Below are 13,792 nucleotides of genomic sequence, written 5' to 3'. Positions count from 1 at the left end.
GATATTTTTCGCTGCTTTGCTTGCAAATGTGGTTGAGTTTTGTGTTTGAAGCACATTGAGATGGCGGCCTGCGTCTCCTACGCCGCGCCCCGATCCCCTATCTGCTCCGGCGGGCCGTCCCGGTTCTGAGAGGTTGCAGGACCGAAGGGCTCCGCTGTGACCGGGTGGCGGGAGATCCGATCGTCGCTCAGGTAACTGCCAGTGAGGCTGCTCTTTATTTGCAGCCTTCTCACTCGGCGCGCTTGCGAACGTCTTGGACATCTCCCCCCGGCGTTCGAGGAGGGCCCTCAGCCCGGCGCCGAAGGCTCCGATGTTCCTTCGCTTGCCCTCCGTGCTCTTGATCCGCCGGTTCATGGACTGGACGCCGTGCTCGGGGGACCGGGCGCTGTGACCCTTGGAGCCGGGCTGAGCTTTTCTGCCAACAGGCGGGCGTCTAACCTGCCGCAACCACGTGGCGCCGCCCGCCCGCCTCGGGAAGGACGAATGGGAATCGACACGATCCACTTTTGTTTGGATCGTCCTGTCTTTGCAAACACGAACCGGTGAAGACAGCCCGCAACGGGAACGAGCGAGAAAACGACCTTCGCGCTCGCTGTCGACAGTGAGCGCCAGGAGAAAAGAACAAATGGAAGCATTTTGCGTGGTGCGGCCGACCGGCCGATCTCAGGGGACCCGATACTAAAATATTGTAAACTTCAAATAGGGATTGGAAAAGAGTGGCATGCGTTCCCAAAGTTTGAACTTAAGTGCCATTTGATGTTTTCATGATTGAAAAGTGCCTTCCAGTAACTGCTGCGCAAGATCAAACCCTCTTTCAGATTAAAAAAAAAACCAAACACCACCACCAACAAACTCGCTTGGTGTCTTCTAATTTGTGAGCTGTATTTTTTGATCAATTTCCTGCGTGATGTGGAGAAAAAAAAAAGGAAGTCGAGACTTGGTTGTTTTCAGACTTGGTTTATTTTGCTGGCAGTGGCAACGGAGAGAGCCGCAGCATGACGTCCAATGACGAGTCGCAAGCCACAACAAGCAAGGCAGCGCCACCTAGTGGCCGATTGTCATTATCGCGTGCAGCTATTCGAGTCTGGAAAAAAAAATGTTACTCTGCGGAAAAAGAAAGAGTTGAAGCAAAAGGCATTTTGGCGCCTCGGCGAATGTTTATTTACAAGCGCGACAAACTGAAGTGAAGGCAACAAAAGTGACGACGGAATCAGTAACTGTCAACTTCCTCCCAGCGTCGTCGCTCGTCAAGCCGAGGCGGACCCCTTGACCGAGTCGGCGATGGCGTCGAACTTCTCGCGGATCTGGGCGCCGAGCGGGGCGAAGAGCTCGGTCAGCTCGTCCATCTTGGCCTCCAGGGAGGTGCGCAGGTCCTCGGCGGCGGCCTCCAGCTGGCTTCGGAGGCCCTCGGCCTGGCTCTCCAGCTGCCGGCCCAGACCTTGGGCCTGGCCCTTCAGCACGGCCGACAGGTCGCTCATCTTCTGAGAGGCGGTGTCGCCGGCCCGCTGGACCAAGGGCTCCACCTGCTGCCTGACGCCGTCCAGGTTCTGGGAGGTGCGCGACTGGAGCTCGCCCAGGTAGGTGGACACCATGCTGGCGCAAAGAAAGACGTGACGAGAGGTTTGAAAGACCTTACGCAGAATTGTCATTAGAATTCCCCAAGACCAACTTGAGGGAACCGAAAATCAAGTCCATTGGATTGTGTCGAGTGGTGGCACCCAATCCAAACATTTTGTTGGTGAACGCGTCGTTCGGATCAAGCAATCGGGCCAAAGCGGAGCATTTTTGCCTCCCTTGTGATTCAAGTCAGCAAAAGCTGCGTTCTCGGATGTTTGATTTTAAAGTGCGTTCGGTGTGATTTCGTGAGCGACGCGCATTTTGCAAATTGGGCCAAAGCGGAGCATTTTTGCCTTCCTGTTGTACAAAATCAGCAAAGGGCTCTGAAAGAACTATCCTTCGCTTTGCTTGACAATGCCGGCAGAAACGAAAACGCAGGGAGTCAAATATTTGTGTGTGTGTGTGTGAGCGAGACCGAGTGGGGAAAAAGCCACAATATTGGAGCGCTTTTGGCTTTTGAAAGCCTGGCGCCAACTCACTTGCGGATGTCATCGGTGTCCTTGCTGAGACGCTTCCTCAGCTTGTTGGTGAAGGCGTTGATGCGACCTCGCACGTCTCCCGAGTTGCTCTCCAACGTGGTCTTGAGCTCGTCCAGGTAGTCGCCGCTGCGCTGCTTGGCGTCCAGCATGTCCTTCTGGAGCCGGTTGGCCAGCAGCTGCATGTCGCTGGCCAGCTGACCGCTGGTGGCGGCGGCGTACGGGCTCAGCTTGGCCTCCATGTTGTCCTTGTACGCCGTCAGCTCGGCCATGGTGTCCGTTATGAGCGTGCTGCCGACCGAGAGGAGGCCACTCGTCACAAGCTAATTAAACGCCGTTCCGATTTGTTTTGCTATGCCTCAAGAGTTTTTGGTTGTTTGACATACATGCGAATGAACTTGTCAGTATTGTCAATTTGGCTTTTCCATCAGTCGATATGGAACTCAATTATACAGTATTTTAAACTGGAACAACTCGCTTTGATGCGATACATTCACATCTTTTAAATCAAATTGTTTTCTGTTACACCCCTAATATTGATTTTATATATATAAAAGATTAAACAGTTGAGGATTTTGCCATTGTGCAGATTTTAGCCACCAGGGGTCAGTATAAGTAATACAAAAGAAATCATACAATGAAGATTCAGGCAGGTCAATGCTAGTTTTGCTTGCCTGTCTATGGCGTTTAGCATCATGATAGCAAAATGCTGAAGTTTGGTTCATTGCTCACAATGTAATTGTTTTTGCTCAATGCTTAAAATGAACATCATTTGGGAGTAACCAATACTTTGAAGCAGACACAAGCGTGATCTTTGTTGAAGAATTGTTTGCTGATGTGTCATTTAAGCGAGTTTGCTGGCTATTGCTATTCATGAGCCTCATGTTCAGGTGGGTTTTTTTTTTTCGGGGTGAATGTTTGAACTACTGCTTGCAGTCATCTGTGGTCCGTCGGTTCGTGATCATATGCATGTTTGATGCGTGGTGTTGTTGCTTCGCCACTTTAAGGACTTTGCCGCCATCTTGTGGCATCTGCGCAAAAACGAACCCAATTTAACGCGTGGGCTTCAACTATTCATTGAGTTTCGCTGTTTGTGGCTGAACTCTGCTCCTTCCGCTGCAAACGGTTTGCGGGACTCATATTCAGTTGTTACGACTCAATTAGCCGCTTCTATTCTATCAAACGGACAACGACTTCCAATACTTTTGATTTAGCAATGAAGTGTGAGCGTGACTTACTCAAGCTCCCGGTTGAGCTGCGAAGTCTTGATGGTCTGCACGACTCCATCGGCCTTCTGGTTCAGCTCGGAGACGTACTGCCAGAAGCGGTCCACGGTCTGCACCCAGCGGTCCTGGGTGGCGTCGGCCTGGCGCACCACGCGGCCGCTGCAGCCTGGCAAGGAGATGGCGATGGAAATGGTTGGGGCAAATATTCACAGCAGTCATTTTGAAAGTCACGTGTCGCCGCCAGCCAAATAATGCATCTTTGTTTATCTATCTATGCCGGCGACGTATTGTGGCGGTGATTTGTCCGTAAATTGTTGAGACAAGCTCATCATTACTTGTTTGACTGCAGACCGCTATGCGCACTGGGAAAAAAATGCGCGTTTGAATTCACTCCATTTTGTTTGGCTGAGTGGCTGCACAAAATCAAATCGTCTGGATCGGATACATTTTACATCGACTTGAACAAAATATCTGCAACCAGGTGATTTTATTGGATGAAATCAAACCAAAGTAGCCTACCATTGAGGACTGCCAGGACAAGGACGAGAGCGAAAGTGTTCATGATCAGCTGCAGACACACCTGGAAAAAAACATGACGGCGACAAGACACAAAATTGGAATGGAGCTTTTTTTTTTTCCAAGTTTTTGTCTCACCTGAAAGGGTCGAGATTCCTCCGTGTCGAGCTCGCGGTGACTGGCCGCTTTTATCTGCTGCTGCCGCGCGTGCGTGGTTTGTTTGCGCGCGTGTTCACGCCCCCACGACGCGTCCGAAGTTCTCGACTGTGTGCGTGCGCGCGCGCGCGCGTGCGTCCTTGCATCCGTTCCTCTTGCTCGCTGCTGTTTGCGCAACGTGGAGCACAAAAACAAAACGAAATTTCAGTGAAAGAAAGTAAACGTTGAAAGTTAAAGTGAACGTCAAACTTGTGTTTTAGTATTTCAAATATGATGGGCAGTGCTTGTTTCGTTTCTCATTTCCTAATCGGAGCTCTAGTGTGCGTGCTTTTGACCTCATTCATTTGTCTTTAGCAACCTTTTTTTTGTGGGAGGAAAGAATACATTTCAAGTTGGCATTTGGTGAGGAGAGCAGAACGCATCAGTGACAATTGAATTGATTTCACTTGAGTTCAAAAAAAAGAAACGCAGACAACAGAAAACGTGTCGACTGTTTTTCTGCTTTTTATTCATTTTGGTGATCATGGCTTACAGCTAACAACAAATCAAAGTGCTCATCTCACGCTATTTGACATCAGGAACAATTCAATTAATTTTGAATGTAAAATGTTAAGAATTGGCCTCATGGATGCCCCCCCCCCTTACTCTACACGAATGTGTGATCTTTTGATTTGTATCGAGCGTAACCATAAAAATGACTAAATGCGTTTAGGATGCAAAACGTTGCATCATTTGGTGTGACTTTTCCCTTCATTTGATGACACTTGTGCCCCTTGAACTCTTTCTGCTTCACGTTTGCTGAATGAAATCGTTTGCCGATTCATTCTAAAAGAAGATATTGTGCTTTCTGCAGACATTTGCGGTTGATCGGCCCCCGTTTTGCCACCTCAGCGGGTGTTGAGTCTCCGCGACATTTGCTCCGCATCCTCAAGTGGCCTCATGCGAAGAGAAAAGTAGAAAGCAAGTCGCAGCAGGATGTCAAGTCAGCCTTTTACTTGAGCTTTCTCATGCAAACGCCGCCGTCGACACCCGGACGGCCGCTCTGGCACCAGCGCGCGCACACACAGAACCATCCATCCTTTATCTGTGCCGCTTCTCCTCCTTCGATATCACTTTGGGCTCAAATTGCTTTGCAGTAGGACTGAGTGTCGTTGTCTTTTTTCCATTTCTTTTCTTTTTTAATGCCATTCTCATTTTGAGACGTTCCGAGTCCAGTTGAATGTGCCCGTTTTGACGCAGACGTGAGTGACGTGTGTCAAACGTGTCGCGGTCCTTGCCCTTTGGGACTTTGACATTATTTTGTACAGGAACAAAGATCAGTGGAGTCGGCTCGCTCGGCTAATTAGCATCAAGTCGTGATAACGCGCGATAACGCAGCATGACTGCTGCAGGGGGAGTGGCCAAAGCGAAAACATTTTCTAGGTTGTCACCTTGAGTTTTGCTTTTTCCAAGTGCGGAGCAGAGGTTGCCTCTATTGTTGTGTTTCGGTCTCGTTCGTCTTCACGTGGCTTTGTTAAACATGGCTCAGTCGTGGCGTGTTTTTTGGGGGGGGTTTTGTTTCCTCACAGGGGAATTGAAACAAAAGGTCTTTTGTAAGAGCCGAGGGGGGAAGGGAGAGGAAGTGAGAGTGATGAGCTGCTACAGTAAAAGGCCTGACAAAGTCAAAAACAACAAAGTCAAAGGGGACCGCGTCAACGGTCGTCTGAGCGAACGTCGGATGACGTGCTCCCGCCGTTCCATTCGGACGAGTCGGCCAAGTTAAGAGCGGACCACGTGGGCCCATTTTCTTAAACTCCAAAACGCCAGTCGCAATTGAGCAAAGACGCTACGAGTTGTCCAAACAATTCACTGCTCACGCGCTGTGATGTGCATGCCAGACCACTAGGTGGCAATGTGACTCGTAAAGTCGCTTGTCAGTTTCAAAAAGCTCGACGGATAAATGTTGGAAAACACGTTGCGGATTTTGATTTTTCACAACCGAGTACAGTACGTCTGCTCCGTTAACGATGACGTCCGCCTCAGGCGAGCGGACGTCATGGCTTTTGGTGGAGCAAGAAGGTCCAACCGCTGCGTCCTATCAAAGTACACGCCATGCGCGTTGTACTGGGAGCTTTTTTGATCAAATGTGTGCACGTGGGCTCACGGCGCAGAGGTCGTGGGTTCGATTCCGGGCTTCAGCCTGTGCGGTGTGCACGCTCCCCCCGTGCATGTCTGCGCGGCTTTTCTCCGGGTACTCCGGTTTCCTCGCACATTCCAAAAACATGCACGGCAGGTTGAAAAAAAATGGTCCTTCGGCGTGCCGTGCGATTGGCTGGCGACCAGTCCGGGACGGAGCCCGAAGACGGCCGACATCGGCTCCGGCAACCCCGCGACCCTCGGGAGGGGAAGCGGCTCGGATGGCGGATGAATGAATCGAATCTGTGCCTTGGCTCAGTGGAGGTTGGCGCTCATGTTCAACGCTCGAGCCTTTTTTTTTTTTTTGTTCAATGTACGTGTTGAATGTTTCAGAAGCGAGCTGCGTCGCTTGCTGTTCTCAACAAGGAAGCCGAAGAGCTAAATTGACAAGAGCCGTTTGATTCGGTACGGCCTCCCTTTCTACGACGCTTCCACTCTCTCTGCGGCAACTCGCCGATGACGCGAAGCTCGACGGCCGCTTTTCTCCGAGAAGGTCCCGTTTGTGTCCTGCTGATCCATCGTTTAGGTGTCGTCTTAGTCAGCCGCTTAAATGCTTCAAATTGGCAATGGAAGTTGTGCAAACCACTTTGGACATTCCAAGCTTTCAAGAAGATCAAATGAAATTCTCGGGCCTTTCAAGTTGTTCCTGACTATGCGCGTCAATGGAATTGCTTTCCTTGGAATGGCAAGCGGGAGGAAACGGCGAGCGGAAGGGTTAATCTCGTTCCCAAACAGCCGGAGGCAGACGAGTGGAATGTTGTTTGCTACCGCCTGGCTCAGCGTGGGCGCAATCAGCCAGCAGGGAAGGTGGCACAGCAAAACAATTGGATCAGGATGTGTTCTTGAACTTGCGCTAACCCGTCGCAACTCCGACGCGCACGAAGCCTCAACTCGCCGCCAGAGAAAGAAAGGAGCGGCTCCGAGAAAGCATTTTGGGAGATTTTGAGCGAGTCGCTCGACGAGCCTTTGACGGGAAGGTCTGCTTCCTTTCTTTCAAAAGCGCACGTGTGGTTCGCGACTTGCCGTGTTCGGCTCACGTTCGGCCGCTCGCAAAAGTCAGACGAAAGATCCACCGGCAATGTTCTTGCATTTTGTTTTTGTGTTTGCCGGCGAGCGGGCGACTTGCTGCTTTGCGGAGCGCGGCACCACGTGACCGCCGGGCAGCCTCGACTTTGCACTTTTGAGACCTTACGCGAGCCAAAATAACAGATTTCCTTGGTTCACCTCATTTGGCGAAGCGCTTTGTCACAGCTCCGGCCGTCGTGAAATGCGTTGGAGACATGAAATTGCATACCGACAATGAAGATTGGAAGTCACGAGTTTGTCTTTTTTTTTATTTTTTATTTTGAGAGTAATGCAAGACCGCTTAGTACAGACCAACACCGAGTACTTCTGTAAACCGTCGACATTTCTCAATAGCGATGAGCTTGCGTCAGAAAGCCGAGAGGACCGCGCGCTCGTCAATGCAGTTTGTTGGGGTTGATTCTGCCGAAGACTTAGTTGGTTTTGACGAAGGACTCGTAGAGCGCAACCAGATGAGCCTGCAGGTCCTGGGCGTAGGGGTTCAGGGTGTCCCTCAGCTCTCCGACGTAAGGGGAGGCCAGGTCCCTCATCTGCTGGGCTCTCTGGCTCATTTGGGTCTGGAGCTGCTCAGCCATCGGTGACACGCTGTCCTTGAAGGTCTTCAGGTGGCGGTCCACCTTCCGCATCAGCTCGTCCGTGTGCGGCTCCAGCTGAGCCTGGAGATCAGCCACGGCCTGATCCAGGTTGGTCTTGAGCTCCTCGCTCCTCCTCACGAGTTCCGTCTTCAGGCTCTCGGAATCCATGGCCAGGAGTTGGTTGAGCTCGGCCTGGATCCGCTCCATTCGTTCCTGGATCTGGACCTTCATGTTGTCGGCGTAGGGCTCCATCCTCTCACGGACGGCGTTCACCTCCAGGGTGACGCGCTCCTTCAGCGTGTCGGCCTCGGCGCTCACCTTGGCGATCAGCTCCTTGGCCGCCGGGGGGAGCTGCTCGTGCAGGGTGACGGCATACTGGTTGGCCATGTCGCTGCCGTCGGTCAGCCGGGCGCTGGAGGGAAGCGACACACACAACCGTAAGCCGTCGGCGGCACACGCCGACGTTGGCGCACGTGCCTCGGAGCGTACCTAAAGTCCCGTCCCAACGGAGACTTCTTGATCATCTGGATGGTGTCGTCGGCGGTCCGAGTGGCCTTGGCGACGTAGTCCCAGAAGGCGTCAGTCAGCACCTCCAGCTGGGGCTTGGGCGCGTCGGCGTAGAAGAGGTTGGCGTTGCAGCCTGCGGTGTGGAACCACAGCACACGTCACCGAAATTCTCCTAGCGACGGGCCACGTGGCGTCCGATTGCCGGATCGGACGGACCCGCCGATTGCAAATCCACGCCGGAAAAATGTGGACTTTGGCAAACACCTGACCTGAGCAGACCTCACAAAAGCGCACTTAAATACATTTTGCAAGCTTTTTGGAAAAAAACGGGTGTGGAGAAAAGAGCAACGTGGACAAAAACCAAACCAAATCATGACAACCCTTCCGAGAAAACTTTGAGTTTGAGGTCAGGAGAAAGAAAGAATTCCAAGTCAAGGCCTGGATTTACACACTTTTTGCTGTGGGAAACCAAAGCCTCGTACTCACCAGTGAAAACGGCCAGAACCAGGACAGCGAGGACCTTCATGGTTGATGGATCTGGAGCGAAAAGAAAAGAAGCAGATGGGTTTGAGCCCAGCGGGAAAGGACCACGGCGCAGACGAGACGACGACGCTTGGGGCCTCCGCTCCGTCTCACCTGGGAGAGAATCTGCCAGTTGAAACTCTGCAGTGCTTCTGCTCCACCCGAGCGCCGCCGCCGCTTTTATAGCGCCGCCGACGCTAATAAAGCCAAAGTCCAGGCCGCATGTGCCGTGCTGTCACTCACTATCTGCAACCGTGTCCTAAGCAAAAGCACGCGCGCATCCTCACAATGCATGTTGGAGATTTCGTGTTCTTTCTCGTCATTTTCAACTCCAAATGAACTTTTATCTGTAGGCTCTGATGCGTCGCTGATTAGATAACGTCCAAAAAAAAAAAAAAAAAGGGCCCGGCGCTCCCCCACTGCTTCTCAGTGTGCCTGCTCATCTTGCATCTTCAGTTTGGGGGTCAAAGTTCCCATGATAGCCGCCTTGAGTCTCGAGTCTGTCCAAGGGTCAGTCGACTGTGCCGTCGTCAGCCTCCGAAGGCGTCGGCCCGCGAAATGACGTCACCGCCAAACACAAACGTCTTCATCGCCATTGACTGACCACAAAGTCAAAGTCACGTCACAAACCATTTGGATGAGCTTCATTCTTCTTTGGCATCATCCCCGCTTTGGTCTTTGAGGGTCTACTTTTGTTGGGCAACGTCCTGGTAAATGGCGCCTCTTGTCTTCAGGAAGCGCCAGATTCTGGCCAACGTCTGAGTGATCGACGAGATTGCACTTTCGTGGTTGGTGAGCGCGTGATGTGGCCTTCTTGGGTCTTGTTTGTCCCCGTGCCTCCCTGTGTGGCTTTTCTCCGGGTACTGCGCTTTCCTCCCACATGCCCCCCCCCAAAAAAAAACATGCAGACTAGGTTGATTGAGCACCCTAAATTGTGTTTGCGAGAGCCAAAGATTTGTTTGTCTTTGTGTGCCCTGCGATTGGCTGGCGACCAGTCGAGGTTGTGACCTCGCCTCCTGCCTGAAGACGACCGAGGGAGACTCCAGCACGCCCGCGACCCTCGTGAGGGAGAAGCGCAACACATAACGAAGGCATGGATGGTTCCCTCGTCTGCTTTTGACGCCGTCGGTGTCGGTTCCTGGATTTGCGACGCCAACTCCGCCGCGATGGGCTCCAGCTCGCTCGTCCGACCCGGAAAGGAAAATGGAAGGATGGCGCCTCGCTTTTGGCATTGAGACATGTCGGAGTACGGCAGGTACTCTGAGTTCTGCAAAGCTGGCAAAGGCTCGCTAGCTTGGGAGAGGAATAAGTGCCTCCCGAGTGTGCGGACATTCTTTTGTTGCTTTTACGGTGACAAGAAAGAACGACTTGCATGACACGATCCATGAAAAGCAGAAACATCCAAAACTGAGTACCTGAGTGAGAATGAGGAGGTCCTTCTGTCAAGTCCGGTCCAACTTCCTGTTAGCTTTAGCACGTGGCTTCGTGGGCAAGAAGCTTGACGAGCATCGGAATTATTTGAATTAGAGGAGGGAGACCTTTTGCAAAGCTTCTTTTAATTTGCCTGCTTCGCTTCTGATTGTTGTTAGTTGTTGTGTTTGTATCTTTGCATCGTGAGATGTGTCGCGTATGAAACGTGCCTCAGAAGTGAAGCTGCCTTACGTTGAAGTTGCGCAACTCTTGCCTGTGAAAACCGTTGGAGAGTTTTAAAGAAAAGAAAAAAGGCAAAATGCGCAACACAAATGCCTTTTATGACGCGCAAAAAAAAAAGCCTCCAACGTTGAAGATAAAGATTGATTTATTTATTCCTTTATTAGTCCCACAATGGGGAAATTTGAGGTGTTACAGCAGCAAAGGGAAGGCGGCCATTTTGGGTTGAAGCAACCATGGCAGGCTTGAACTTTGACCTTCTCCTTTTGCCCAAAATGGAGCGCCAACCACAAGTTGACCGAAAGAGGGTCAATACGGATTTCGGAAAATGCGACGCTTCTTTTCTCCCCTCGACCTAACGATGAAATGGCTCCACACCTGGCGTGACCTTGTCACAAAGTCCAGCGGCGCCATCATCCCATCCCGCGTTGCTCTGGATGCCGTCGGCTCACCGCGGTACGGCCGCACAACTTTTCCAGTCCAACGTGGAAAGGAGTCCTTTTGACGTGACGTTGTTAGCGAGCCGGCCCGGACTCGCAAGTCACGTGACCGCCGTGTGACAACATGGCGAGGACTCCCGGACTTTGCCTCCTCCTCGAGTGTCACACTTGTTCAGCAGAAATAGGCAGCACGGACGCGCTCAAGCGCACACAATCCGCAGAGACGCACGAGAGCTGGTGAGGATTTAGCCGGCTTTTTTTGTTCTTGTTCGAGATGATGTTAAACGTGTTTGCGCGTTGATGAAGCTCAACCGAAATCCTCTTTGTGTTTCCAGCAGTCATGAGGGTCTTTCTTTTGCTCACTTTGGCGGCGCTGTCTGGTAAGTCCCAATGGAAGCGCGCCACCTTTTCGGAATTCACCGTTGCCGTATCACGATGCTGTGGATATCATGGGCACAATGTCGTTAATTATCCCAAAATAAATCAATCAAAATCCAAATCGCTAACGCATGTGAACGCGAGGACGTTTCGGGTAGACAAATATGAACGGCCACTTGGTCACACTTGTTCAAAGCTTGGACCGAATGTCATGATGGCAATCCGTCTCTCCCCCCCAACACACACACACACACACACACACACGCAGGCTGCAATGCCGACTCGTTCCACGCCGACACGCCCAAGCCTCCGATGGAGGCTCTGACCGGCGCCTTCTGGGACTACATCGCCAAGGCCGGCAAGACCGCCGACGACTCCCTGCAGATGGTGATGACGTCGCAGTTTGGAGCTCAAGTCAAGTAAGTTGCTCCGCAATATCCGCTTTAGAAAAGGATCATTTTGTACCATTCGTGGTCGCAATACTCATTTTGACGACCAATCAAGAAAGCCAATTGCAAAATTGCACAGAGTGAACACATTTTCAACGCAACAATAAGTTTGTTGGTTTGTTTTAGGGTGTTTTTTTTTCCTCCTCCAACTGTCTGTATTTGTCCAGTACAAAAAAAAACAACTTTTAATGATCGACTTCGGTGACATGTCATCTATTATCGGCATTGAGCGAAATGCAATATCGTATGGTCCATATCATATTTGATTTTGGCCTCTTTGCTGTATCACGATACCATTCCTATCGTTGGGCGTGTGCGTTTGTCACAAATGCTCTCATGCGTCATATATCCAAACTAAATGTCGTCATCGGCACCCTTGCTGTCGCATGATACAGTAGAACAAATTAAATATGCGCCACTTTTGGTATCGCGATACCCTCGTGATACCGTCACGATACCAGTATCAGTACCGTAGCGTGACCGCAGGAATTCCCCGCTGCCTTTGCTTGCGTGGCGTTACCGATGACGTATTTGGACATCCAGCGCTGGCGCAATGGCTGTATTTTGATACGGGTGACTCCTGACAAATTGCGATTGAAGCGTAGCGACCTATTTTAGTTGTTTACTTTCAAATTCTTTCGACGTCGCTATCCTTTTTTTCGGCATTTTGCAAAGCTTCTTTTAATTTGCCTGCTTTGCTTCTGACTGTTGTTAGTTGTTGCGACCTATTGATTTTGGCAGCGTTAGCGTTGCTACGGTGAAGCTGCATCGAGTCTGTGATCTGAATATCCGCTCCGCATTTGTAGCGCCCAGCTGGCCGAGACCGCCGACGTGGCCGGCAGGTACGCCAGCACCCTGACGGAGAAGATTCCCCTGGCCGCCCGGGACGTGATGGCCAAGATCGGCGCCGAGGCCAACGTCTTGAAAAACGTGCTGAGCCGGGATCTGAGCTCGGTCAGCCAAAAGTTTGAGTTGTACTCGGACGCCATCAAGTCCCAGATCCGGGAGAGGGTGGATCAGTTGAAGCAGGAGCTGAGCGCTTACGCCGACAACGTTGATTCGGACAACCTGAAAGGTAACTTGAAGCAGCGCACGGAGGAGCTGGTGGCCGGCCTGCTGCACGGCATCGGCGATGTGGAGCGCAACCTGGGCCCCTTCACGCAGGAGCTCAAGCAACGGGTTGACGAGCACGTCAGGGCTTTCCAACACAACGTCCGACCCGTGGCCGACATGGTGCAGGAGGCGCTTTACCATCGAAGCCGCGAGGTGCGCCGTGCGGTGGCTCCTTATGCCGAAGACCTGAAGGAGAGGCTGGACGTTTTCGCTTTCGATCTCCAGGAACAGATCAAGGCCTTGGTCAACAGCAACTAACTCAAGAGATACTCTTTGAAATGTCTTCCCAGTTGCACTCACACTAAAATCCAATTTCTATTTATTTCTTAGCTCGGTTGCTCAGCAAATATTTATTGTTTTTAACTCTGTTGCTGTTCTTTAGCATCAAACATATTCATATCAAGTCAGAGTGTTCAATCTACGGCCGCCGCTCCCCATGCGCCCCCCCACCCTCCGTCCACTGGCACGCCCGCGACCCTCGTCGGGAGAAGCGCTTCAGGTAAAGGGGGGGGGGACACAATTCTCATCAAACGGGATTGTTTTCGACAGACACTGTATTTTTTGTTTCACTTCTGCGATGGAAACGCAGATCCTGAATGTGCTGTATCGTGATACCGTTGATATCCGGTGCAAAAGTGTCATGAATTGTAGAAAAAAAATGGAAACCCAGAGACAATAAAATGAAACTCAGGCACTTTGTGTCCAGGAAATGAGACTTAAGTCATGCAAATATCGACACGTACCCCATTGCTTTGTCGCAATATTGCTAATATCAGGGACATAACAGCATTACTTGTCGAAGAACTTGTACATAACTTTATAAATCAAAAAACACAAAACCAAATTAGCCAACTATTTTTGGAGTTACCGCACCAATTGTTGGAGTGTCAGTTGAGACAAAACATTTGT

At 51.2% G+C, this 13,792-nt stretch overlaps 3 protein-coding genes across 5 annotated transcripts; 1 reads left to right on the top strand and 2 right to left on the bottom strand.

Annotated features, from left to right (window-relative positions):
- Nucleotides 1-941: 941 nt before the first annotated feature.
- Nucleotides 942-4,069, bottom strand: apoeb (apolipoprotein Eb). Of its 2 annotated transcripts, none has more exons than XM_088306436.1 (5): nucleotides 3,974-4,069; nucleotides 3,839-3,899; nucleotides 3,332-3,485; nucleotides 2,097-2,384; nucleotides 942-1,593 (listed from the first exon to the last, which is right to left on the bottom strand). In XM_088306436.1, exons 2-5 carry the CDS (start codon nucleotides 3,879-3,881, stop codon nucleotides 1,248-1,250), a joined length of 831 nt encoding a protein of 276 aa, XP_088162562.1. In that variant the 5' UTR covers nucleotides 3,882-3,899; nucleotides 3,974-4,069; the 3' UTR covers nucleotides 942-1,247. The 2 variants fall into 2 exon arrangements, with proteins under 2 accessions (XP_088162562.1, XP_088162561.1); XM_088306435.1 differs by having other exon boundaries at nucleotides 3,839-3,911; nucleotides 3,975-4,061.
- A 3,417-nt stretch (nucleotides 4,070-7,486) lies between these two features.
- On the bottom strand, nucleotides 7,487-9,147 carry apoa4b.2 (apolipoprotein A4 b, tandem duplicate 2). Of its 2 annotated transcripts, XM_088306437.1 has the most exons (4): nucleotides 8,968-9,147; nucleotides 8,818-8,868; nucleotides 8,314-8,464; nucleotides 7,487-8,236 (listed from the first exon to the last, which is right to left on the bottom strand). In XM_088306437.1, the coding sequence occupies exons 2-4, from the start codon at nucleotides 8,855-8,857 to the stop codon at nucleotides 7,663-7,665; spliced, it is 765 nt and encodes a 254-aa protein (XP_088162563.1). In that variant the 5' UTR covers nucleotides 8,858-8,868; nucleotides 8,968-9,147; the 3' UTR covers nucleotides 7,487-7,662. The 2 variants fall into 2 exon arrangements, with proteins under 2 accessions (XP_088162563.1, XP_088162564.1); XM_088306438.1 differs by lacking the exon at nucleotides 8,968-9,147 and having other exon boundaries at nucleotides 8,818-8,961.
- Nucleotides 9,148-10,193: 1,046 nt separating this feature from the next.
- On the top strand, nucleotides 10,194-13,577 carry LOC148328410 (uncharacterized). The gene is made up of 4 exons (XM_088307092.1): nucleotides 10,194-11,180; nucleotides 11,279-11,323; nucleotides 11,590-11,740; nucleotides 12,577-13,577. Exons 2-4 carry the CDS (start codon nucleotides 11,284-11,286, stop codon nucleotides 13,139-13,141), a joined length of 756 nt encoding a protein of 251 aa, XP_088163218.1. The 5' UTR covers nucleotides 10,194-11,180; nucleotides 11,279-11,283; the 3' UTR covers nucleotides 13,142-13,577.
- Nucleotides 13,578-13,792: the final 215 nt, after the last annotated feature.

The sequence above is a fragment of the Idiotropiscis lumnitzeri genome, chromosome 10, assembly GCF_059441095.1.
Source record: "Idiotropiscis lumnitzeri isolate Australia: NSW breed Sydney's pygmy pipehorse chromosome 10, RoL_Ilum_1.0, whole genome shotgun sequence".
Lineage (NCBI taxonomy): Eukaryota > Metazoa > Chordata > Actinopteri > Syngnathiformes > Syngnathidae > Idiotropiscis > Idiotropiscis lumnitzeri.
Note: the sequence above shows the minus strand (reverse complement) of the source record. Positions and strands in the feature narration are given on the sequence as shown.

Bases quoted from the DNA above. Each gene is read 5' to 3' on its own strand.
- apoa4b.2 (XM_088306437.1), bottom strand. From the start codon at position 8,857: ATGAAGGTCCTCGCTGTCCTGGTTCTGGCCGTTTTCACTG. The intron at 8,465-8,817 runs GTGAGTACGAGG...TCCACACCGCAG, and splicing joins GGTTCTGGCCGTTTTCACTG to GCTGCAACGCCAACCTCTTC. The intron at 8,237-8,313 runs GTACGCTCCGAG...GCTTCCCTCCAG, and splicing joins CCGTTGGGACGGGACTTTAG to CGCCCGGCTGACCGACGGCA.
- apoeb (XM_088306436.1), bottom strand. From the start codon at position 3,881: ATGAACACTTTCGCTCTCGTCCTTGTCCTGGCAGTCCTCAATG. The intron at 2,385-3,331 runs GTAAGTCACGCT...CTCGGTCGGCAG, and splicing joins CAGCTCAACCGGGAGCTTGA to CACGCTCATAACGGACACCA. The intron at 1,594-2,096 runs GTGAGTTGGCGC...TCTTTGCGCCAG, and splicing joins GACACCGATGACATCCGCAA to CATGGTGTCCACCTACCTGG.
- LOC148328410 (XM_088307092.1), top strand. From the start codon at position 11,284: ATGAGGGTCTTTCTTTTGCTCACTTTGGCGGCGCTGTCTG. The intron at 11,324-11,589 runs GTAAGTCCCAAT...ACACACACGCAG, and splicing joins CACTTTGGCGGCGCTGTCTG to GCTGCAATGCCGACTCGTTC. The intron at 11,741-12,576 runs GTAAGTTGCTCC...CCGCATTTGTAG, and splicing joins CAGTTTGGAGCTCAAGTCAA to CGCCCAGCTGGCCGAGACCG.